Consider the following 24,131-nt stretch of genomic DNA (forward strand, 5'->3'; position numbering starts at 1 on the left):
AACAAGAACTGCAGCTGTCTTACTCCCCAGAAGGAACACTGCTGAAGAGTGATGTGGTTCACCTAAAGACTCAACCAGTGCCACTGTCAGTTGCCTCTGTAGAGAAAAGTAGAAAGAGCAGATCCTGCAGGAACACCAGAGAGGTGAGTACTCAATCTCTGCCTGTGAGCTGTGGTATTTACATACAACTCTCATGAAGGTGAGCATCTTTTTGCTTGGCTCCTCCTGCGTTGGGATAATGGAGCTGATAATTTGGGGTGATGGTTCAGGCTTGGAGGGTAAAGAAGCCAGTTGGCTGGGACCCATGGCTGGACAAGTGCACGTTGACAGGAATCTTGCAAAAAAGAAGACACATCTCTTTCTGGAGGTGACTCCTGCTGAACACGAGGAACGGGAATCCCTTTAGTGACATTTAATGTGTGGGAAAGTGGACAAACACTGAGAGATATGTCAAGAATATGAGGAAATATCTGCGTGGGAGCAGATTTTTGCTAACTAGGAAGACCTACAGATACTGCTAGATCCAGATGAAGTCAGAGTTACTGGGATGAGGCAATTAGTGCCATGGTTTAGTTCATTAGAAGATTTAGGTGAAAGGGTGGACTTGATGATCTTAGACGTCTTTTCCAACCTGGTTAATTCTGTGATTCTATGACTTATATGGTGCAAGTGGGCACTAAGCATGTCACAATGAGGGACTAATGGTGGGTGACACAAGTTCTCAACTGAATCAAAATGCAGGTGCTCTCTCTTCCTGCCCATAGAGTATCATCTCCACTGCTGAAAAGAATTAACTCCTTGGTAAGGTGTACAAAATATTGTGCCAGCTCAAGAATAGGTTCCACTTCACACCTATACTGGAATGAGTCTTGGTTATCAGGAGGAACTGTTCTCCTGTAAGGTCTGCTTAAGAAATGCTACACACCACAAGGTACCCTGTGGGTTTTCCTACATAACCACGGTGAAGACATAATAAAATGGGGTAGAAAACCTCCAGATACATGTGCATGAGTTGCAAGGTGAAACAATCACAAAGTGCTGCTAGCCATTACCTCAGATGACGTAAGTAGGTTTGTGATCTGTATTTAGGAGATGAGAGTGACAACAGTGGAGATATAGTCCATGTGAGACACTCAAACCTGTATGTTGACCATGGGTGCTTTGTTTGGAATTAGAAGGGCCCAGATTCCATCCTGTCGGAGGAGATGGTGTGATAGATTATGCAAAATTAATAATCTGTATTAATTTTGATTGTTAATAGCTATGAAAACAGTTTATTAATATTAAACTCACCAGAAAACTTATTCGCAGGTTCAAAAATGCACAAATTGGAAATTTACATATGCAGGGCACAGGCAAAACTAGATCATTTATCTCTTAAAGTGGTAAGCACAAATATTATACTGAAAGAGGCTTTTAAGTATTTACTCAGAAAGTATAAATCAGACAGTACCCAAAGCATGTGGAACTCTGTCTTGTTGGTTGCTGAGACTCGATTTTTCCTAGACTTCCGGGGAAATGAGGCAGACAACCTCTGACCTTGTCTTCTGGCTTCTCTGGATGATCTGTGTATCTCCAGAACTTCTAGTCTTAGCAGGAGACTTTCAGGTGCAGGCAGGATGTCTTGCTGTGTGCAGTCTCAGCAGGATGTCACTTTGGGGGCTGTGCGAGCCAATTGCCTGCAGGCATTTTAGAGACTGTTCCTGGTAACCTCTCCGGGCAAATGCAGGATGCAAAATGAGGCAGCAGCAGCCCCATGCTGCCTTATTATCCCTTTTATCAATATCCAGCCCAAGACTAATGGAGTATTGGACATAGTTGTTTAGTCTGGAGAAGAGGAGTCTCAGGGGGGTGACCTCATTGCTGTCTACAACTACCTGAAGGGAGGTTGCAGACAGGTGGGGGTTGGTCTCTTCTCCCAGACAACCAGCAACAGAACAAGTGGACACAGTCTCAAGTTAGGAGGAAGTTCTTCCCAGGGAGAGTGATCTGCCATTGGAATGGGCTGCCCAGGGGGATGTTGGAGTCACCATCCCTGCAGGTGTTCAAGAAAAGACTGGATGAGGCATTTAGTGCCATGGTCTAGTTGACTGGCTAGGGCTGGGTGCTAGGTTGGACTGGATGATCTTGGAGGTCTCTTCCAACCTGGTTGATTCCATGATTCTACAATCAGAATGGCACTTTTGCCAAGCCTCACCATGGTGGAGTTGCTTTCACCCTCCCCTCCCATGGTTGCCTCCTCGCAGCACAGAAGTAGGGGGAGCAGGGAAACATGTCTGGGCAAGCCAACATGAATAAGCCCATGCTTGCCCTACCAGGCCTGCCACCACAAAGGGACAACAAATTTTGTCTGACTGTGTGGGTTCAATGGCCTGTCTCAGAACCACAGGAATATAAGGCTTTTGTGGACACTGGTCCACGATGTACCCTAATGCCCTCAAAGTACAGAGGGACACAATACATTTGTGTTTCTGTAGTGATGAGGGGACACTGGGAACTGACCATAGTAAGAGCTTACTTGTCTTGAGTGGCAAAAGCACCATATTGTAACTGGTCCAGATATCCCATGCATTCTTGATGTGAATTATCTTGAGAGAGGATATTTCAGGGTCCAGAAGGGTACTAGTGTGCATTTGGTTTAGTAGCAGTGGAGTTAGAGGAAATTAAACAGTTGTCTGCCTTGCCTGGTTAGTCAGAGGACCCTTCTATGGTAGCAATACTGAGGGTTGAGATTAAAAAAAATATGGGATTTGCTGCTACAGAAGTTCATCTGGTCCTGCTCCTGAGGATTGCTTTCCCATTTATTGTAACCATTGTACTTTCATACTGAGATAAGTGTAATTCTATATACTTTATATTGACATTAGTATCAACAGATCTCCCTTTCCCAATTTCACTTTTCCACTGGAGAGAGGTCTTTGGATGATAGAGCAATCTCCAGATACAGCATTGCAGGGGAGTTGAGGGAGTTGCTTGAGATGCATTAATCACAGGCACAAGGTAAAAAATAATCAAACTCTGCTTCTTCTCAGTGTTTCCATGGAGAGCACTGCAGACATCTTCAACTATGTCCATGGCAAGCAGTAGAAAGGAGAAACTAGATTCCCCAGCTAAGGTGGGATTTGGTGCCAAACCCCAGAGAAAAAGCAGCACCAACTCTCCAAGTTCGAGCAGCTAGCTCTCCCCAGCCAAGGACCCTGCCAGCCCACATAGCTAGTATGCAGGCATGGAAGATGTGCCATACATCCACAGAAAGAGTCCTTAGAACTACTTTTAATCCTCTGCTACCTTCAGATGGAACTTCAACTCCTCACAGATGCTGACAAACTGCTGGAGCCAGAGAAAAGATAACGGGGTTTCTCCTGGGGAGGAGAAGGGAATCAGTGTATTTCAGTCAAAACTAAAATCTCCTATTTCAAACTGAACTTTTAGCAGCATATTGTCTCTAAACTCAGGCCATGCCTTCCAGGACTTCAGACAATTGAAACTAATTGTTCTGATTTGCAAAGAGATTCCAGCCAGAGCAATGCTCTTGCGTGGCAGGTTTTGCATTCGTTGAATCAGCACCTCCCAGTAGAAAACCTTGCTTTTGGAAAGTTTCCAACCATTTCTGCTTTGGAAACAGTGCTTAGGGCAAATTGTGCTGCCACATCAACACTGAATCATAGTTCAGATGGAGATAGAAACCTAGAGGGTTTCCAGAGCAAGTTGTTTCACCACACCCTGCATGCAAATCTTTCTTCCACCCACGGTTCTTGCAAAGGGCAAAAGCATTGCCATAAATGTTTATGATACTGCTCTCTGCCAAATTATCATGATCACTCTCACCACCACAGCATCTTCTAGATAATGCTAATTACTTGTCAGAAGAAAATGTTAGAGCCACTAAAACAAATCAGGATAAATGGTTACGTTTCACTATGAAAAAAAACCAACAAACTACTCCAACAAACAATCTTAACTTGTAAATTTTGTTATAGTGCCATTCCTGAAAATCTGATATTTCTAACCCTTGTGAAAACAAGTTGTATTGAGCATGTACTGTGCTGCTCTTTGCTCTTTCATATGTCATTCCATGGTCACTGTTGTGTCAGAAGGTAGCAAGCAGGAAGCAAAGAACCATCTGAAATATCAGTCCCTGTTGCAAGCTAGGTTCACACAGACCATTTGATGATTGCTTGCTTTTCAAAACTCACCCTTTGCTTGCCTTGAACTGCCTAAGAAGTTTACTTCCACTGTGCTCTTGCTGTATAGGGTAGTATAAAATGGGACTCATGGTGTGTGGTATAGAAGACCAAACAAAGTTTGCTTGAACCTTATCCCCAAGCCTGGCATTACAGAATGTTTTCCACTCTTCCAGTTGTATGCATCATGTCTCAAAATGTCAGCATCAAAGGGAAATATGTAGCTACACTAAAGGAAAAAAAAAAAAAAAAAAAAAAAAAAAAAGATAAATATGTGAGTAGAACAGACAAAGCAGAACTGCTAGAACCATTGCAGCTACTGAGGGCAACTTTGTGGTGTGACATTATGCACATCTAGGTAAATTACCAGTTTCATATACATTTTCCTGTGGGCACCTGAACTAGCACAAACAAAGATTTAAATAATTATTATAGTCTGGTGAAGGAGGTACGGAAAACTCCATTTCAACAGTGACTGTTTCTGGGAGAGGAATAAAACTGATGAGTTTCTCTCAAACTCTCTGGAGTGGGTTAAATGAAGACATTCCTTCAAAAATACTAAATCTATCATGGTAATACAGGGAATTACACAACCACTTAGCCTGCCAGAACCTCATTTAAATTAGCCTTTCCAGACTTTTCTAAAAACTCCCATTATCTCTCAAAAACAATAACAGGAACCTAAATATTGTAAACAAAGTATTTTTTTTCCACGATGAACAGTTTAAGGAAAAAAGAAAAAAAGAGAGAGAGAGAGAGAGAATGAGGAGAGAGACAGAATAGGGAAAGCAGTGGAGCTCCCAGGCTCTCTGTTTCTGTGCAGGCAGCTTCTAACTCTTGGTCTGGGCTTCAACAAAACTTCTAATCAAGCCCTGAACTTTGTCAAACAGATTTTTGGCTAGTCTCAGCTTGTGTACTTCATTAAGTCTTCATCACACACTAGGAGAAAGCACTTTCCCTGCCGCGTTGTGCTGAGTGACTTCCTCACAGCTTCTTTCAAGCTGGAGCAACACGGCTGCAGTGCTGCCTAAGGGGCTGAGTTTCCCAAGTCCTCTTAAAATCAATGTCCCAGTATCCTTCAGGCTGCCTGGAAAGTTTTGCCCAAGCTTCATCGGTAAGATCAATATAATATGCGAACTTGTAGTGGAAAAAATAATTAGTTACTGCTTCTGAGGTGTATTAAACAAACAAGCAAGAAATCACGTTGTTGTATCATCTCTGTCTTACCTGCGACGTGGGCTTTCTGGCCCCCCTACCTACCCCAACCAATATTTTATATAACTGTGGAGTGCAAAGCCTGTGCTGACAGCTTAGAGGATAAGCCAAGTGACTATCATTCCAATATTTATTTCACGAGAAGCTAGAACATTTTGCACTTTCCTCCACAACTCTTCCAAAAGCAGCTCGTTTCTTCTTGCTGGAACAGTGCCCGTTGTTCATTTGACGCTGAAGACAGGACTTTGCTGTTTGCTTTTAAGTCAGCGATTGGAGGTTGGAGAGCAGAGAAGGAGTTAAGCTTTATTACGCTGCCTTGTCAAAAGGATACAACATTATCCAAAAGGAGTGACATGGAACAAAACATTGAGGGTTGGTTTTTGGGGTTTGGGTTGGTTTTTTTTTTGCATGGACTCTCTCTAGCAGACATCCAGATTGAGAGCAGTGTTCTTCCTTCTTTGATTTGCCTGGATAATTGCATTTCAGGTGGCTGTATGAACTAAATGACAGGCACTTTGTACACCTTGCTGCCTCTGTCATTTATGAAGCAGCAATCAGTTTTCTGTTGCCCTCGAAAACTGGAAAATTAATGGAGCAAAAGGGTGGTGATGTTTGGCTGTATTTAAATCTGTCTTAGGTATGGATTTGTTCCCTTATTGTTGGAGTCTGTAGCCTGAAATGAACAATACTCCCTCAGAGTAAGGACAGGCAAACGCAGAGGGACTATGTGATCTGCCACGGAAAAAAAAAGAGGACAGCCAGTTCCTTTCCTCTGTGTCTTCACAGGATAAACCAGAAAACACCAAGTGATGCCCCTCCTGATTTGTTTTCCTAAAGACGTGTCTCTACCTCCCAGCTTCTCAGCTCACTGCAGCATGTTGTGCAGCGAGATCATTTTATAGCCAATAAAGTGTTTCTTTGTGTGCATTTATTATCCCTGAAAGTGGAATCTCTCATGGCTGAACGTAGCTCACACCGTGCACAGTGGGGAACGTGTGGCATACTCCCAGCAAATTCCAGTGTTGAATGTGATTAGCTTCCCCATACCTCTAAGGAACAGCACCAGGAAATTGCTAACACTGTAAATTGTCTCAAATATGCACTTACTAAAGCCTTTAAAGAGCAATTACTGTATGTTAACTGAACACCAATCAACCGTAAAAACAGCAGTTATGTGGGTTTAATAGGTATATAAAAGAGAAAATCTCACCACCCTGCAATTAATTCTAAATCACATAAAAGGTGTAACTTGTACACTTATTACTTATTAATACATAAAACATGTATAGCATGTTAAAACATTTAATTAGCACTTACATAACAGGCTAAAAGTTAAGTATCAAATTATCACTAAAATACTGTTGAGCTCTTCATTAACACCCTTCCCCCACACGTGCAGTGCTTAGGTAGTTCCAGCAATTAGGTGTGTTCAGCTACTGTTCAGTGACTTTATATTAGCTGTGTCCCATGCTCATTTGGAAGCAATGATAGATTTGTCTTCTTTTCCTGTCTCCAGCATCACCTTTCTTACAATACAGGATGTACCTGAGAAAGCCAAATGACAGAGAAGGGACAGCTGGAAGAGGTGCTTCTGAGCAAGGTCACAGAATCACAAAATGAAAGGAGTTGGAAGAGATGTCTGGAGATCATCTAGTCCAAGCCCCCTCCCAGAGCAGGTGCATGTACAAGAATGCATCCAGATGGGTTTTAAATGACTCTGGAGATGGAGACTTCACCACCTCTCTAGAGAGCCCATCCCAATGCTCTGTAACCTTCAAAGTAAAGTGTTTCCTTCATGTTTAAGTGGAGCATCCTACACCCATTGCCTCTTGTACTATCACTGGGCACCTCAGAAAACAGACTAGTCCCATCCTCCTGGCACCCACCCTTTAAGTATTTATAAGCATTGATAAGAACTCCTCTCCATCTTCCCTAGGCTAAAGACCCCCAAGTCCCTCAGCTTTTTTTCATAAGAGAGATGTTTCACTCCTCTAATCATCTTCCTGGCCCTTTGCTGTATCTTTCAAGGTAGTCCAGAACTGGGGACAATATTCCAGATGAAGCCTCACCTGGGCAGAGCAAAAGGGAAGAGACCCTCCCTTAACCTGACGGCCACACTCATCCTGATCCACCCCAGGATGCCATTGGCTTTCTTGGCCACAAAGGCATGTTGCTGGCTCGGTCATTCTGTTGTCCACTGGAACCCCTAGGTCTTTTTTACACAGAGCTGCTCTTCAGCAGGTCAGAACCCAACTTGTACTGATACGTGGGATTATTCCTCCTTTGGTGCCCTTGTTGAAGTTCATAAAGTTACTCTGCTCAACTCTTCAGCCTGTCCAGATCATGCTGGATGGCAGCAGCAAAGACTTCTGTTGTGATAGCCCACTCTCCCAGTTTTGTGTCACCTACAAACTTGCTGAAGGTACACTCTATGCCTTCATCCAGATTGTTGATGAGTGTATTGAACAGTAGTGGATCCAGTACTGAACAGTGGGGGACACCACTTGCTATGGATCTCCATCTAGACTATGCCACTGACCACAACCCTCTAAGCTCTACTCTCTAGCCAGGTTTTAACCCACATAGTTGTCCATCACCTAACCCACACTTCCTAAGCTTGCCTCTGAGGATGTTGAGGTTGATGTCCACTGCCCTTCCCTCATCAATCTATGCAGTTATGCCCACGTAGAAGATTATCAGATTAGTCAGAAGTAACTTTCCTTTGGTGAATCCATGCTGACTACTTCTGATTACCTTTTCCTCCACATCCTTTGAGATGATGCACAGAACAAAATGTTGCATCATCTTTCCAGGGATGGAAGTGAGGCTGACTGACTTGAGGTCTCTGGATCGTCCCTCTTGCAGTTTTTGAAGACTAGAATGACTTTCTCTTTCTCCAGTCCTCAGGCACTTTGATTGTTCTCCAGCGCATCCATGACTTGATCCAGCTCCCTCAACACTAGAGGGTACATTGCACCAGGATCCATGGACTTGTGTATATCTAGTTTAATTGATCTCCAGCTTGATCCTCCTCAACCAAGGAAAAGTCTTTCTTTCTCCAGACTTTCTCTGTTATCTCCAAGATCTGTGACTCTTGAGGGCTGACCTGAACAGTAAAGATCTAAGTAAAGGAGACATTCAGTATGTTCTCTGCATCCTCCATCCCCAAGGCACATGCCTCTTTCAGCAGTGGGCCTACATTTTCTCTAGTTTTCCTTTTTTGCTCCTGATGTACTTGAAGAAGCCCTTCCTGTTATCTTTCACAATCTTTGCCAGATATAACTCAGAAGGCCTTAGCTTTCCTTATTTTCACTCTGCATACTCTGACAGCATTCTTGTAATCTTTCAAAGTGATCAGTCTCTTCTTCCATCTGTTGTAAATGTCCTTTTTCCACTTGAGGTTTTTCAGAAGCTCCCTGCTCAACCACAAAGGTCTCCTGCTTCCATTTCCTGATTTCATGTTCGTAGGGACAAACTGATCCTAGGCTTGGAGGAAGTAATACTTGAATAGCAACCATCTCTCTTGAGCCTTGCTATGTCCCATAGTCCTAATCCATGGGGTTTCCCTAAGCAGTTTCTTGAAGAGGCCCAAGTTAGCTCTCCTGAAGTCCAAGGCTGCAATTGTGTTTGTTTCTCTTTGCGTGTTACCCATGATCCTGAACTCTATCTTCTCATGACTGCTACAGCCAAGGCTGCCTCCATCTTTAATGTCCTCCACTAATCCCTCTTTGTTTGTCAGTACTAGATCTAGTAGTACACCTCTCCTTTTTGGCTCCTCCTCCACCTGAGACAGAAAATTATCATCAATACACTGGTGCAACCTTCTAGACTGCACATTCCTGGCTGTGTGGTTGTCCCAGCAGATATCAGGGTGATCTAAGTCTTTTCAGCATTCATCTTAGTCAAATCATGTTTTAAAATCTAGCCAGTAAAAGATATTAGCAATTAGATACTAGCAAAAAGATATTACTTAATAGCTACTTAATCAGTAGCTCTAAGTGCATTAGGAGAGTAAATCTGCAGTGAAGGTCAGCATTTAGGAAGAGAAGCTGCCTGACTTCTGTGTAGTATGTGCTAAAGTTCATGGTCAAGATGAAGGTCCCCAGACACAGATATGAGTGGGCAGAAAGGCTTGCCTTTCCTCAGAAGCATAATTTAACAAATCTTCAAGCTATGGCCAAGGACCCAACTTACTAGAATTTATTTTCTGGTTATGACAGACTTCCACAAAAGAATGTAATTTCCTCAACTTTCTATACTCCTCCTCCATGTCGGAAACGGAGATGTTATAGCCTCCTTTGGCTCCAGCAGTATGCCATGACTTATGTGTCCCTTCAGTGGTCAGAGTTTTTGTTTTTGGTGAAGGATTTGTACTGCCTTTGTACTATAGCAAACACTAGAAAAATATTGGTGTGACATGAATTCTTTACACTGTTGCACTTTTAAACTTCTTTCTTTAAATATAAGTTGCTCTTTTACAGAGTACATTGACGACAAAGGGTAATAGCATGAATCGCTGATTTTTTTTGTTCAAATTATGAATATAGTCAGTGAAAAGAAATATGAGAATTAAAATAATAGAAATATTTCATTAACAACAGAATCTTTCCTAGCACTATCAATCCTTCACACAGGGGTGATCACGACATTGTTAAGCAACAGTTTTAAGTCCTTGTCTGTCACTAGAATATAAATGAGAATTAAGTTTGAATCTAAGTTTCTAGAACTCTCCCTTCTTTTAGAGAACTCAGTCAAAAATATTATGGATTTAATGAATATTATTCACAATATAGGAAAATTGGTCAAGAGTACTAACATTCACTTTAAGAGAAAGAAGTCACAGCCTGAGACTGGACACAACCTCCAGTAACTAAAGGTGTGCTAGAAACTTACTGTTGAAGAAGCAAACAAGACTCCTCCCATCTCACAGAAAGTTACAGAGCAGCTCATTTGTATTACTCCCCTCACTGTCTCACTTACAGCTTTTTCCAGTGGTCATATCAGATCTCTGGAATCAAATCTGAACATTTTTAGTTTAGAGATCTTGGAAGGTCATCTTGTCCAAGGTTTCACATTTGCATGACAAAGTCACCACCTCTTCCCTGCATACATTAACCATCTGTGTTGGGAACTGGCTGAAAAACAGGAGGCACAAGCCCCTGGAAGCTTGTACAATCAAGCCCTTGATGTGAGGTCTGAGTATTGGAACTGCAGTAAACCACAGCAGTGCATGTGAAGAAGCTCAAAGGAATTTGTCCTTGAGCCTTCTGATCAGCTCCTGTGGGACTGTGTCCAGATTAGGAGGGAAACAGGAGGAATAAGCAAATTCCAATATTTAGGTGCACTAAACTCTATAGCAGTGGCTGCAAGTAGGGAGGATTATGCATATTCCAATATTTAGGTGCACCAAATACTAGTGAACAATACCACATTTTATGCTGCACGTGCTCACTTTTCTCACCCTAATTGAAAAGTATGTGCTTCCTAGCTTGAATCTGATGCTCTCAATAAAGAACTGGATTGCTTGAAAGCTTAACTCATATTGAGTCGTCCCTGACTTTCCCAAGTCCTGTCACCACACCTGTGAACACAGCACTCCATTGCTGACTGATAGTGGCACCTGATCATGCCTTGATCATTCTTTTACTTGAACTGAAGAATCACAGAGTTTTCTCTCAAAGATGACACGGAAGAGGTGGCCTGTTTTATTTCCTAGACAAAGACAAAAGATCTGCAGCAGGTGAGTGAAGTCTCCACTCTGGGTGAAGAGAGACTTCTCATGAAAACCAACTTTCCTATCTCAGCAGTCAAAAAGAAGTGCCAAAAGATGCTATCGATCACCAACACACTTACAATACAAGAACTCACACCTCCTGCAATGGAAACCGTGATTTTTGGATGTTTTCAAGACCACTCAGATGCCAAAGGATGCCAAGAGGCCTCCTGAGACTTCAGAAAATCCTATACTGCCATTATGAATATGAAAGGCAAGGAGGTTGCCAAGGAATTAATGTATTTGCTTCTTTTGGTCACCATGTGTGTAGCCAACATAGCAGTTTGAAGAGCCTGATCTCTATTCCTTTTTCCTTCTCACTCTAAGGCTCTCCCAGACGGCACAATGTCCCTGGGAACAGCCTACTCACTCAGAGAAATCATCCATTTGATATAGATTAATGGGAAAAGAGCATTTAATTGTCAGTTTTCCAATTAAACTGCCTGGAAATAAGTCCATGGTACAGCACAAACCCCTGCAGAATGAGGTCCTAATTGCTGTAGATGTACATTAAATGAGTTAAATAACAACATACATTTAATCTGATTACAAGAACATAATTATACTTTCATTGCTGCAGTTAGTTGAGTTAATTACATGGGATATAGAATCATAGAATGGTTTAGGGTGGAAGGGACCTCAAAGATCATTCAGTTCCAATCCCCTGCCATGAGGGGGTGGGGATGGAATTGTGTTTACATCAGGTAAAACCATATTTACATTTGGTTGCCTGTCCTATTTTCATTTTTAGAGAATAGAACAGAAGACCAACAAGTGATTATGAGAAGGATCAATCATGTTTGAATTCATTAAACCCCCCCAAAAAGCTTTCCTCTGCTACTGAGCCAAATAAGTGCATGTCCTGTTTACACCTTTCCTCCAGAACAGAGCGTAAGGACTGATGAAGGCAAGCACAAAGACAGTCTTTAGACCACCATTTGAACTGTGTCTGGTCCCAGGAGAAGTATAGAAGATTCTGGAAAACTCACTTTTCTTTCTCTTTCATTTGGTCCTCCCTTCTGGGTAGGGACAATACCTATGTACTCTCAGACATGATGTACCTGAGGCTGGGCTTCCTCTATCATCAACAGCCATATAATCACAAAATGGTTTGGTTTGGAAGGAGCCTCCAAAGGTCATCTAGTCCAAACCCCATACAGTGAGCAGCGACCTCCCTCACTACATCAGGTTGATGAGCCTGACCTTGAATATCTCCAGGGATGGGGCCTCAATTGCCTCTCCAGGCAAGCTGTTCCAGTGTTCCACCACCTTCAAGGTAAAGAACTTCCTCCTAATGCCCAGCTTAGATCTACTCTCTTCTAATATAAAATCACTGTTTCTTGTCCTGTCACTGCAGGCCTTTGTGAACAGTTCCTCTGCAGCCTTCTTGTAGGCCCCCCTCAGGTACTGGAAGGCTGCTATTAGGTCTTCCCCAGAGCCTTCCCTTATCCACAATAATGTTTTCAGTCTTCTAAAGACCATAGCCCAATTCCTACCAGCTCTGGCATAGCCAAAGCTTGCCCTTTGGTCACCAGCAGCAGTTGTGTAAATGAAGGTGGAAATGGTCATTACAGAATCAGACAAGAAATGGGGGAAGCAAACCTTATTTTCTAACATGGTTTTGGGGCAGAGATAGTAATAATACCAAGAAATACTTTGCAGCTGCATCAAGGTGGCTCAAAGACCTTGGTTCTTTCTGTGGGCAGCATACTTTTAGTGCTGTATATTCATTTACCCATGAGAAACCAAATCCTTTCTACTTCCAAGTGACTACTGTTACTTCAGGCATGTGATTTCAAGGGTCTTGAAGACTCTAGGCAGAGGAAAACAAACACCGAAGACTCATGCCATTATAGATCATACCTTCTAATTATCTGCTGGTTCATACAGTCCAAAAGCAATGCTGTTTTGCTGCGGCATCTCTGCTAGAAGACTTGGTTGAGACTTCAGTCTAAATGACTTCATCAAAGCCTTTGACACTGTCTGCCACAAGAAGCTCCTGGCCAAGCTGGCAGCTTGTGTCTTGGACAGATTCACTCTGTGCTGGGTCAAGAACTGGCTGGAGGGCCGAGCCCAGAGAGTGGTGGTGAATGGTGCCACATCCAGTTGGCAGCCAGTCACTAGTGGTGTTCCTCAAGAATCAGTGCTGGGCCCAGTCCTGTTCAATATCTTTATTGATGATCTGGAGGAGGGGATTGAGTCCAGCATCAGTAAGTTTGCAGATGACACCAAGCTAGGAGCAGGTCTTGATCTGTTGGAGGATAGGATAGCCCTGCAGAGGGACCTGGACAGGCTGGATGGGTGGGCAGAGGCCAATGGGATGAGATTTAACAAGGCCAAGGGCAGGGTTCTGCACTTTGGCCACAACAACCCCAAGCAGTGCTACAGGCTGGGGACAGACTGGCTGGAGAGCAGCCAGGAAGAAAGGAATCTGGGGGTACTGGTAGATAGTAGGCTGAAGATGAGCCAGCAGTGTGCCCAGGTGGCCAAGACAGCTGATGGCATCCTGGCCTGTATCAGGAATAGTGTGTCCAGTAGGATGAGGGAGGTTATTCCGCTCCTGTCCTCAACACTGGTCAGGCCACACCTTGAGTACTGTGTCCAGTTCTGGGCCCCTCAGTTCAAGAGAGATGTTGAGGTGCTGGAACCTGTCCAGAGAAGGGTGACAAAGCTGGTGAGAGACCTGGAACACAAACCCTATGAGGAGAGGCTGAGGGAGCTGGGAGTGTTTAGCCTGGAGAAGAGGAGGCTCAGGGGTGACCTCCTTGCTGTCTACAACTACCTGAAGGGAGGCTGTAGCCATGTGGGGGTTGGTCTCTTCTTCCAGGCAACCAGCACTTAGTGCCATGGTCTAGTTGACTGGATAGGGCTGGGTGCTAGGTTGGACTGGATGAGCTTGGAGGTCTCTTCCAACCTGGTTGATTCTATGATTCTATGATTCTAAGTTGTGCTGGGGGAGGTCTAGGGTGGATGTTAGGAGGAAGCTGTTGTCAGAGAGAGTGATTGGCATTGGAATGAGCTGCCAGGGAGGTGTTGGAGTCACCGTCCCCGGAGGTCTTCAAGAAAAGCCTGGATGAGGCACTTAGTGCCATGGTTCAGTTGACTGGCTAGGGCTGGGTGCTAGGTTGGACTGGATGATGTTGGAGGTCTCTTCCAACCTGGTTGATTCTATGATTCTATGATTCCACAAAGATTTGAAGTATCACTGGGCCCAGTAGCTTTATAGGATTTTGTTCAGCTGCAGAGAAGAGCTGAAATTCCAGTCCAACATTTTCAACAGAAACCAAATTAATTTGAGACACAGCTGGCAAATATGTTTGTCTCTTTAAACATTACTGAGAGCACAACACAACAGCTGCAACAAGACACATTTGGAAGTCATACATGTAGAATCGGTTAAGTTGAGCTAAGTTCTTCCTTGGTGGAAGTGTAAACTCAGCAGACAATTCAGGAATTGAGCTGAGGTGAATTTGCTTTTACACCAACTATTGAAAGAGGCAAATTATTTGAGAAGAAGACAAATACTTGTCTTCTCATTCTGGCAGATGACTTCATCTTTCCTAAACATCTTAGCTGCAATGAATCAGTGGGAATTCTTGACACTCAGTTTTATGTACATGGAGAATTCATTTTATGAACAATGGGGATCACAGAGCTAATTTTTATTAAGCTTTTCTTTTTTTTTTTTTCTGGGAAAATAAAATAATAACATTTTCTTAACACAAAAACATCTTGCCTGTCAATTCCCATCAGAGAAACCAGGAGTTCAGCAACATTTAAATGGGGAATGCTAGCAAAAGTAACATTCATATTACTGTAAGCATATAACGATTGTGAAGTGGTTAGACCTCTTCTGCATCTGTGCATGACTATTGATAAAATAGATGAGACTTTAATCAGGGATAGTTTATTCCCTTTCTGGCCACCATGGGATTTTTTTTAGCTTTTTCCTTCATGAGTTGTGACATTGAACTAGACAGGGAACAGACCTGGTCTGATCAGTTCTCGTATTGTGCTAGAACAGATTTCAAATGCGGCAAAAGGGAAGCCAGTAGTGCTAGCTGACACTGAGCTACAGGCCCCATCTGTTGCTGCACATTTTGGTTATTTTTTGTGCCTTCTTCCTCATTTCTTCCCTGTTCATCCAGTTGTAGTGAGAGAGGATGCTGGCTCAATCACAAAGGCAAAGCCAAAACAAAACCGCACCACCATACTGGCACTGCTCTGTAGGGTATTTCATGTGATTTGTGGTGTATTGTGGAAGTGCTGAAGGAAAGGAATTGTAGGATTGAAGTCAGAACTGATTAAATAGTTTGGGTCAAGATGAAACACAGAAATACAGATCTGTATCTTCTCTTACATGACAGCTACATTCTGTATCTAAGAGCTGCTCAGTGCTCTCCCTTGCTAATGATGCATATAATCCCATAGAGAAAGTATGATAAAGTTTGCTTTGATCCTGCTAAGAGATCATTGCCTCAGGTACATTTAATGTTACTAAGCATAAAGACAGAAGATACTGGTCAGAACTGCTAACAGAAATGCTGGTCAGAGCCTGTGAGTCAGTGAGCACATACTTAAAGCACTTCATGCTTCACCAAGCACATGGTGTGTTTCCAAAAGGTCAGAGACAAGCTGGAGAAATCCAAAGTTACACTAAAGAAACTGAAAAACATGGAACTAAAATAGGAAATGGGAGGGAATTCTGGAGGTCTCTGGTCCAAGCTCTTGCCAAAAGCAGAATTACTGCCTACACTAAGCCAGGCAGTCATGGCTTTGTATGCATGACTCAAAAAAAACCCCATCAACAGCTAAGAGAACATACATTTTGGGTTGATGTGACCCAGTGTTGCACCGCTCTCCCAACAGGAAAGTTGCCTCATCTGAATGTCTCCTCCGTTTACATCAACATGTGTGTGTCCTGCATATCTGATTTAACAGACTGCCTCCTCTCTCTATCTTTGCAAGACACACAGATAAGTAACTGCAAATTCAGCAGGAGGGACAGCTAGGTTCTCAAAATATCTCTTGGTCCAAATAGACACCAGCCTTCCTTCCAAAGAATTTGGTCAAGATGCTTGCTCTTTGACTTACACCACTCAAGCCTACCTTTGTTTTACAGAGTGTTTGCATCCATGCTTTTAGATGATGTAAACTATGATTTTGCTGCATGGCAGATAAGAAGACAGTGTTAAGTTTACAAGCTGTATCCTGGAAGGACTGTAGCTTTTAGGGCTAAACTTTGCACTTCAGACTGCTCAAGTTGAAATCGCTGTTTCCAGCAGTGGTTCCATGTGGGAAGCATGGAACTAACCATGCTGCAAAAAAGAGAAAGGTTTCTTTAACATCTTAATTCTGGTTCAGATGGGAACATTCCTTTTTTTTTTTTTTTTTTTTTTTTTTTTTTTAATTTTAAATATTATTACCCGAAATATTTTCCTGTTCAGTGTTCTTGCTGCTTTGGAAGCAGACAGCTTACTTTTTGTGGTGGAGAAGTCCTGAGTTATTCTACGTTATTAGTGTGCTAGTTTGAAGCAGGCTAGAACGTTTTGATGAGAAGAACTAGATTACAGGCTGTGGAAAGAAAACAATGGTGATGTCTACTTCACTCACAGGCTTGCTGAGATGTATAGGAACAAGAAACAGAAACATTACATAACCACTCTTCCTCAGGCTGCTGGCTGAGCTGCATCTCTCTAATCTCACCCTTCATTTTGGGCTAACCCACTTTGCTCCTTAACCTCTGGCTGAACCTCCATTCTTCCTGGGAAATAGTAAGAGTGAGAGGGGTAGGGGGAAGGTGCAGGGGTGGTTGAGAGCCCCTCCTGGGGACTCAAGTTTCTGGGAGGGGAGTTGTGTTTCTGTATTACCTTTTACCTTGTATATTTCTGTATATCACAGTATCACAGTATCACAGTATCATCAGGGTTGGAAGAGACCTCACAGATCATCAAGTCCCACCCTTTACCACAGAGCTCAAGGCTAGACCATGGCACCAAGTGCCACGTCCAATCTTGCCTTGAACAGCCCCAGGGACGGCGACTCCACCACCTCCCCGGGCAGCCCATTCCAGTGTCCAATGACTCTCTCAGGGAAGAACTTTCTCCTCACCTTGAGCCTAAATTTCCTCTGGCGCAGTTTGAGGCTGTGTCCTCTCGTTCTGGAGCTGGCCACCTGAGAGAAGAGAGCAACCTCCTCCTGGCCACAACCACCCCTCAGGTAGTTGTAGACAGCAATAAGGTCCCCCCTGAGCCTCCTCTTCTCCAGGCTAAGCAATCCCAGCTCCCTCAGCCTCTCCTCATAGGGCTGTGCTCAAGGCCTCTCACCAGCCTTGTCGCCCTTCTCAATGTCCCTCCTAAACTGGGGGGCCAAGAACTGAACACAGTACTCAAGGTGTGGTCTAACCAGTGCAGAGTACAGGGGCAGAATGACCTCCCTGCTCCTGCTGACCACACCATTCCTGATGCAGGCCAGGATGCCACTGGCTCTCTTGGCCACCTGGGCACACTGCTGGCTCATGTAAATATCTGCCTGTATATTGTGCTAGCTGTAAATAGCTTCATTCATATTTCCAGAGCTGGCTGAGTCTAGTCTGGGTGATTTCTAAACTGTGGGGGGCCAGGGAACACCCAAACCATCACAATGAGGAAGAGTGGAGAAACTTGGGGCAGTTTTAATTGAGGTATTAGCAATTATATTTTGATATTTTCTTGGAGACTGACTTTTGCTTTTTAAGTTAACATGGAATCTTCTGTGTGGCACCATTTCCAAGATAACTGGGCCACAAGTATGAACACTTCTCATAGTCCTATCATTTTACAAAGTGGACTTTCTGTAGTAGGAAACTACAGTTTTGGACCTATATCCCTAAGCTCCTGTGGCCCTGCAAATCTTCAGTGTTGGTCCTTGAGTCGCAGGGTGATCTCCAGTGCTCCCGGGAGGTTGAGTGTTTTTAAGGAGGGGAGATAGCTGTCTACTTTCCCATAGCAACTCCTGAAAAGCCTTTTTACCAGTGTGAACAGGAGGGCAACTGGAGAGCATTCAGGCACTCTACTTCTAGACCGAAAGAAAATGGCAGCAGTCAGCTGGCAATAATGTAACAAACATTTGCTCAGACTTCTTGAGAGAAGGAAGGACAATGAGCTTGGGAATAGCATGTGTGTGGAACACCAGTTGTCTCACAGCACAAGTGCTCCCTTTGAAATCTAAGGCTCCCACGCACAAGAAAGAATTGTCTGTCATGGCACAGAAGTAATCTTGAGTAAAGGGCCTATTTCCTTTGCCTCTTCATTCCCACCCTCTTGATCATTGAGCACCCTCAAGGCAGGCGATCCAGTCGTGTTCAGCCAGATATCCAGCACTGGGATGATCAAGGGCTTTGTTTTCAACTTACGCAATCCTGCCAGGGAAGTGAATGTGGTAATGCAACTGGTAATACTCTAGAATCATCACAAGGTCTTTCATACACTGCCTATGTAACTCTTGTTAGTGACGTACCCCTGGGCAATGCTTTTTCTTTTAAAATGGTGAGAGTGCATGGGCTCTGGGCTGCAACACCAAATGTGCAAAGTATTTGTAGGTCTCCTGCATAAACAGGTATTTCCAGAGACCACTGGGGGGAAAAAAAATACATCAATGTCTACTGTCCTAAAGATCATTCTTTTATTTTTTTCCTCTGTGTACACATGATAAGGAAATATGTATTTCAGTAGCATAATATTTTTGGTGCTAAAGGTGGGAAAGCATGTTAAGCTCTCAAGTGATCAAAGCTTTCATTCTCCTTAACATCAAACACACTCAGGTGAAATCCAGTTCCAGCACCATCAAAAAGCTACTTAAAGTAGAAACAGGATCTTATAAAATCATAGAATCAACCAGGTTGGAAGAGACCTCCGAGATCTTCCAGTCCAACCTATACCCCAGCCCTATCCAGTGAACTAGACCATGGCACCACCCCAGAAAACCCCCAGACTCCCCTCTGACACCACCAGAAAGTGCACTTAGGAAAAAAAAATGAAAAAGAGCTATAAACAATGCCTCCCATTCCATCTTACTGGGTGAGCATTCAACTCCAGGTACTGATAGCCTCCCAGCTGGATCCCACAGGTTCATCAGATACTGGAGTATTCCGGTCCACAAAGACATTGAGCTGATAATTCCAGTAACAGTCAGTCTCCACCTACTTTGATCATTAAATACAGACTGCAAATTCCTTCATTTCTACATTTAAGTTCAGGAACACTCAGCAGGCCTTGGCCAAGCGCCCTTGACCTCCTAGTGAATGGCAGGTTAATGGACATCAAGGCATTCCTTGGGCATGTGGTAGGCCTGTGTAAACTGAGGGAAGTCACAGACACTCCCCTCCCCCCATCTTGTGTAAACCCCAAATTCCCACTGGAAAAAAACAAACCAAACAAACAATGGGGGGGGGGGGGGGTGGGGTGGAGGAGGAAGGAAAAAGAGTAGAGGGGAAGAAAGGTGCTTTGTATCCTCCCAGAACTGCGAACCGCCGAAGTGGTCACTGATACCGACTTTAACCACCCCCCAGAGCAGAGAAAACAAAACTACACCAACACAAGTGCACACTCTTAAAAAGTTTTTATTAATTTTCATTGTTTTGTTTTTTTTAAAAAAAACAAACCCGTCAGTGCAACAGTTCAGTATCCCCTTCCTATCCCCCATCAGTAAGCAGTAATTTTAAAATGAGGAAATACCGAGTGCTGAAGCCAATGGGTTAGCATTTTGCTATTATTTCCTTCTGTCAAACTCTGAAAAAGTCCTCTGTATAAATTAAACAATGAAAAAAAATGTTACTTTCAATTCTATGTCATTACAGTCAACAGAATCATAATGCATCTAAAATGTGTGTCCACAATATATCAGGTATACATTTTTTTTTTTTTTTTTTTTTGGGAAATGAGGGAAAAAAAAAAAAAACAACAACCAAAAAAACATGGAAAAAAAATTATGACATTCTAGGCTTGTTAAAAGGATAATGGTCCCATATTTTTTATTAACAGGTTAGCAAAACAAAATCCAATGGATTACAATATTTACATGTTATTTGAAAAATAAAGTAGTGATAAAAACATGTCACAATCATTATTTCTTTTTTTTTCTTTTTTTTTATCTTTTTTTTTTTTTTTCTTTTTCATTTTTGGTAACCATTACAAACACCCAATCCAGGTATGGAACTGTTTAAATACATTTGAAATGAGGCCAATTAAAAAAAAAAAAAAAACCCAAACCAAAACAAAAAAATCAAATACAGACACAAAATGTGTATTTATACTTGTCCCTCCAATGTGTTTTTCTATGACATTCCCTCCCTATTTAAAAAAACAACCAACAAAACAAAAAAACCAAAGGCAAAAACTAAAACGAAAGTAATGAAAAGAATCCCCCTAACACACAAGTGATGAATCCCCAAAAAGCAAAACACCATGCTTCTCAAGTAGCACTTATTCCACAAATGCAACATTTTTGCCAACAATTTTATGTGAAGCTTTCTAGGACACCGTTTCCTCAGCAGCTTCCTATCTTCCCCCCCCTCCCCCTCCCCAAGCCCCTCTAAAATAAAATAAAATAAAAATTAAAAAACCAAAACCAACAAAGAAACGAAGACACATGCATCTCTAAAACTAGGTTTCAGTCAAGTACTTTCTACTTTTTGGAAAGAAACTTTTTTTTTTCTTTTTTTTTTCTTTTTTCCTTTTTTTTCCTTTTTTTGTTGTTTATTTTTGTTTGTTTGATTGTGGTTTTTTCTCTTTTTTTTTCCCTTTTTTTTTTTCTTTTCTTTTTTTTTTCTTTTGTTCACAATCAGAACATACCGTGGGCACCAGATCTTGTATTCACTGCTCAGGCAAAATATCTGCTGAGTCAGGAGAGCTTTCCACTCGAGTAGTGGTGCAGGATCAGGCTTTAGGTATGAAGCTTCCTATTCATTCTACACTGCTCCCCTTATGCTAAAAAGCTAAGGCGGAGAGGGGAAAAACTTAGCAACTCCATCTGGAATCGAGTAAATGTAGTTCTCCAGGCTCAATGTCGTATGTAACTATTTCACCTTCACTTGCAAAAAGATGTGTTAAAACAGATACCCCTCCCTCCCACCACACTAAAACAAAAAGAAAACACACACACCACAGACAGAAGAAAAGGCAGCCAATCTTAACAAAAAGTTACTGGTGTGAGACTGATAGATGTTAATATGACAAGCAACAGAATGGTTATGAGGACCTATGTGTTTGGCCCGCGAGCTGCATAGCTGTGCTGTAAGTTTGGTTCTTTAGTTTAGTTTAGTTTGTGTTTGTTTTTTTTTTTCTTTTTTTTTTCTTTTTTTTTTTAAAAAAAAAAAGTTAAAACTTTTTTTTTGTTATTTCCATATGTTTAAAATTAACAACGACAATAACGACAACGACGACAAAAAAACAAAAGTTCTATTCACAAGATCTAGTCTCCTCTCCCTGTCCCACCCCTCATAAAGAAATACTCATCTTACATGAGAAACTTAATTGTGCTGTATTTGTAACACCTCAGGCTGATAGAAAATAAACATGTGGCAAACAAAACCGCACAATCAGTCACATGAAATCTATCAAATCCTAAAATTATAACTGAATACTAACAAACAGCTTACCTGGAATAAAGTATGACAATTCACAAACAGTTATCTAGGAATTAAAGTCTCTCTCTCTCTCAGTCTCTCTCTCTCTTTTTTTTTTGTTTTTTTTTTTACTAAAATAATTAAAAAAATCACAGTATTTTAAGAAATAAAATCCGCACTGGGATTTTAAGCACAATTTGTTTTCCTTTCTTTAAAACTCTTTTTTTTTTTTTCCCTCTCTTTCTTCCTCCACTCACCACCTTGCCCAGCAGTTTCTCTACATTTAACCACAACAACAGCAGGTAGTACTGACAAATGCAGAGATCTCCCTTGGTTAATTCTGAGGTACTAGGAAACAGGTGACTGTTTTATGCAAAGCAGTTTCTGTCTTTTGTTTGTTTGTTTGCTTGTATGTTTGTTTGTTGGTTTTTTTTCGTTTTTTTTTTCCCCTATTTTTCTCTTTTTTTTTTTCCTTTTTTTTTTCTATTTTTTTCCTTTTTTTTTTTTCCTTTTTTTTCTTTTTCTTTTCTAAAGCAGTTGCATTCGGTCTGGAAAAGCGTTATGTATTAAAACTAGAAAAACGCACGCAAATTTGTGCGTTGAAAAGTTGTCCCCCCCGCCACTTCTTCCATGCTCACGATGCTTCCATTCACAAACAATCCAAGTCTCCACTGCAAAACACGATGTGTAATGTAGGAACACGGGGAGTTGCTTCATTAGTCCAAGATGAATGTAACTCTCCATTGTCAAGATCCAGAAGAAAAGATGCAGTGATGTAATGGAGCCACTTATTCCATCACTTAAATAACTTTAATACACACACACTCACACAGGTACCAGTGCTTTGAAAATAGATCATTCAGTCCTAAAAGCAGCTTCATTTCTTTCTTCTGCCCACCCCACCCACCCATCCCACCCCGTTCATCACTGTTCAAGTAGGTTGATTAGAATCACACCAAATGCTTATTCGTTTTTGGCCTCTGAGTTGTCGTGGAGAGGTTTGTCAGCAGCTACCACACTGACTGCTGTTTCACTGCTGTGAGAGTAGTCCACCACCATTGTCTCAATGCCTCCTTTTTCTTCTGCCAGTGTGCTAACAGTTTCTTCTATGTCCTCCTTGGGATGGCTGTCTTCACTGATCCTGTGCTTGCTTTCATTCAGTGCCCTGAGAAGCCGAGAGGCAGAAAATAGAAACCTTCAGTCAATACACAGAACAGCAAAGCCAATTTGTGCACATCACAAGAGAAGGAAAATCAGACCACTCTGTAGAAAGGCCAGCATAAGTAGTCATGGGAGAGGCAGTGGAATGAAGCTACCAGTGGGACCCATGGTATTCCAGTTTTGAAAACAAACTGCTCCAAACTGGGATAGATATGAGAGGGAAGAATCCCACTTCTGACTTTTAGAAGTTTATTTCCCTTTCCCTAGTCCCTTGCAAACCAGACACACGAGGCATGAAACAAAAACGTAAGAAAAACTTTCTCAAAGAGTCAACAGTTCAATAAGATATTTTATGGGTTGCAACCATTCAAGAATTCATATTTAGGCAGACACAATTGAGAAAGAGGAGCACTTCTCATCCCTTCACAGTTAACCTACAGCACAGTATTCAAGCCAGCAGCCTTGAATGAAAATTTGTGTATTGATAATAGTGGTCAGAAAAGAGAAACAATGGTTCCAGAGATGTCTATCCCACCTGTGATGCTTATCATCTTGCAGTGTGCAAGCTGTTCTAGAAAAGCAAAGATCTGCTTGAAGATAATCTACTGAATTTCACTATGCACATTTTAGGAGAAGTGCATTCACACCCATTCTATTTCCCTAGAAGGTGTTGACATTCCTCTGCACAGAATTTCTTATACTGCTGTGCAAGTTTAGCTGCAAGCATGCAAAAGAGATGTAACAATAAAAGGTAAAGGAAACCCAGCTCCTTCCCAGAATATTCCATACAACTGTCTGCCATTTATATACTGTTATCTGCTGACAAGCAAAATCCACAAAGCATTCAGGTGAAGTTAGTCCATTTGCATTCACACAGAGACAGTCTGAAATTCTAGAATCACAAACAAATTTAAACTATATAGTCTACAGTCACCCTTAGCAATGGAGCTAAAAAAGAATGACAGGAACCTCCTATGCAGTGACATTTGATGACTACATCCACACCTGTGACAGAATTCCTCTTCATAGAACTGTTTGCCTCCATCACAAGACTTTTTGGGAGGTGAGGAGTGGGGTAGGGGAAATCACAGGATCACAGGACGTTAGGGGTTGGAAGAGACCTCCAGAGATCACTGAGTCCAACCCCTGTACCAACACAGGACTATAGTGTAGTGCAGGTCACACAAGAACGCAC

At 42.2% G+C, this 24,131-nt stretch overlaps 1 protein-coding gene across 5 annotated transcripts in view; it reads right to left on the reverse strand.

The window, feature by feature from the left end:
* Positions 1-20,078: 20,078 nt before the first annotated feature.
* The window catches only part of ZNF462 (zinc finger protein 462), a 101,943-nt gene continuing 97,890 nt past the window's right edge, over positions 20,079-24,131 (reverse strand). For all 5 annotated transcript variants that reach the window (XM_064176533.1, XM_064176531.1, XM_064176530.1 and 2 more), the window contains one exon: positions 20,079-22,940. In XM_064176533.1, the coding sequence (XP_064032603.1) occupies positions 22,739-22,940 (202 nt within the window). In that variant the 3' untranslated portion in view covers positions 20,079-22,738. The remainder of the gene's footprint in view (positions 22,941-24,131) is intronic.

Source organism: Pogoniulus pusillus, chromosome Z, assembly GCF_015220805.1.
Source record: "Pogoniulus pusillus isolate bPogPus1 chromosome Z, bPogPus1.pri, whole genome shotgun sequence".
NCBI lineage: Eukaryota > Metazoa > Chordata > Aves > Piciformes > Lybiidae > Pogoniulus > Pogoniulus pusillus.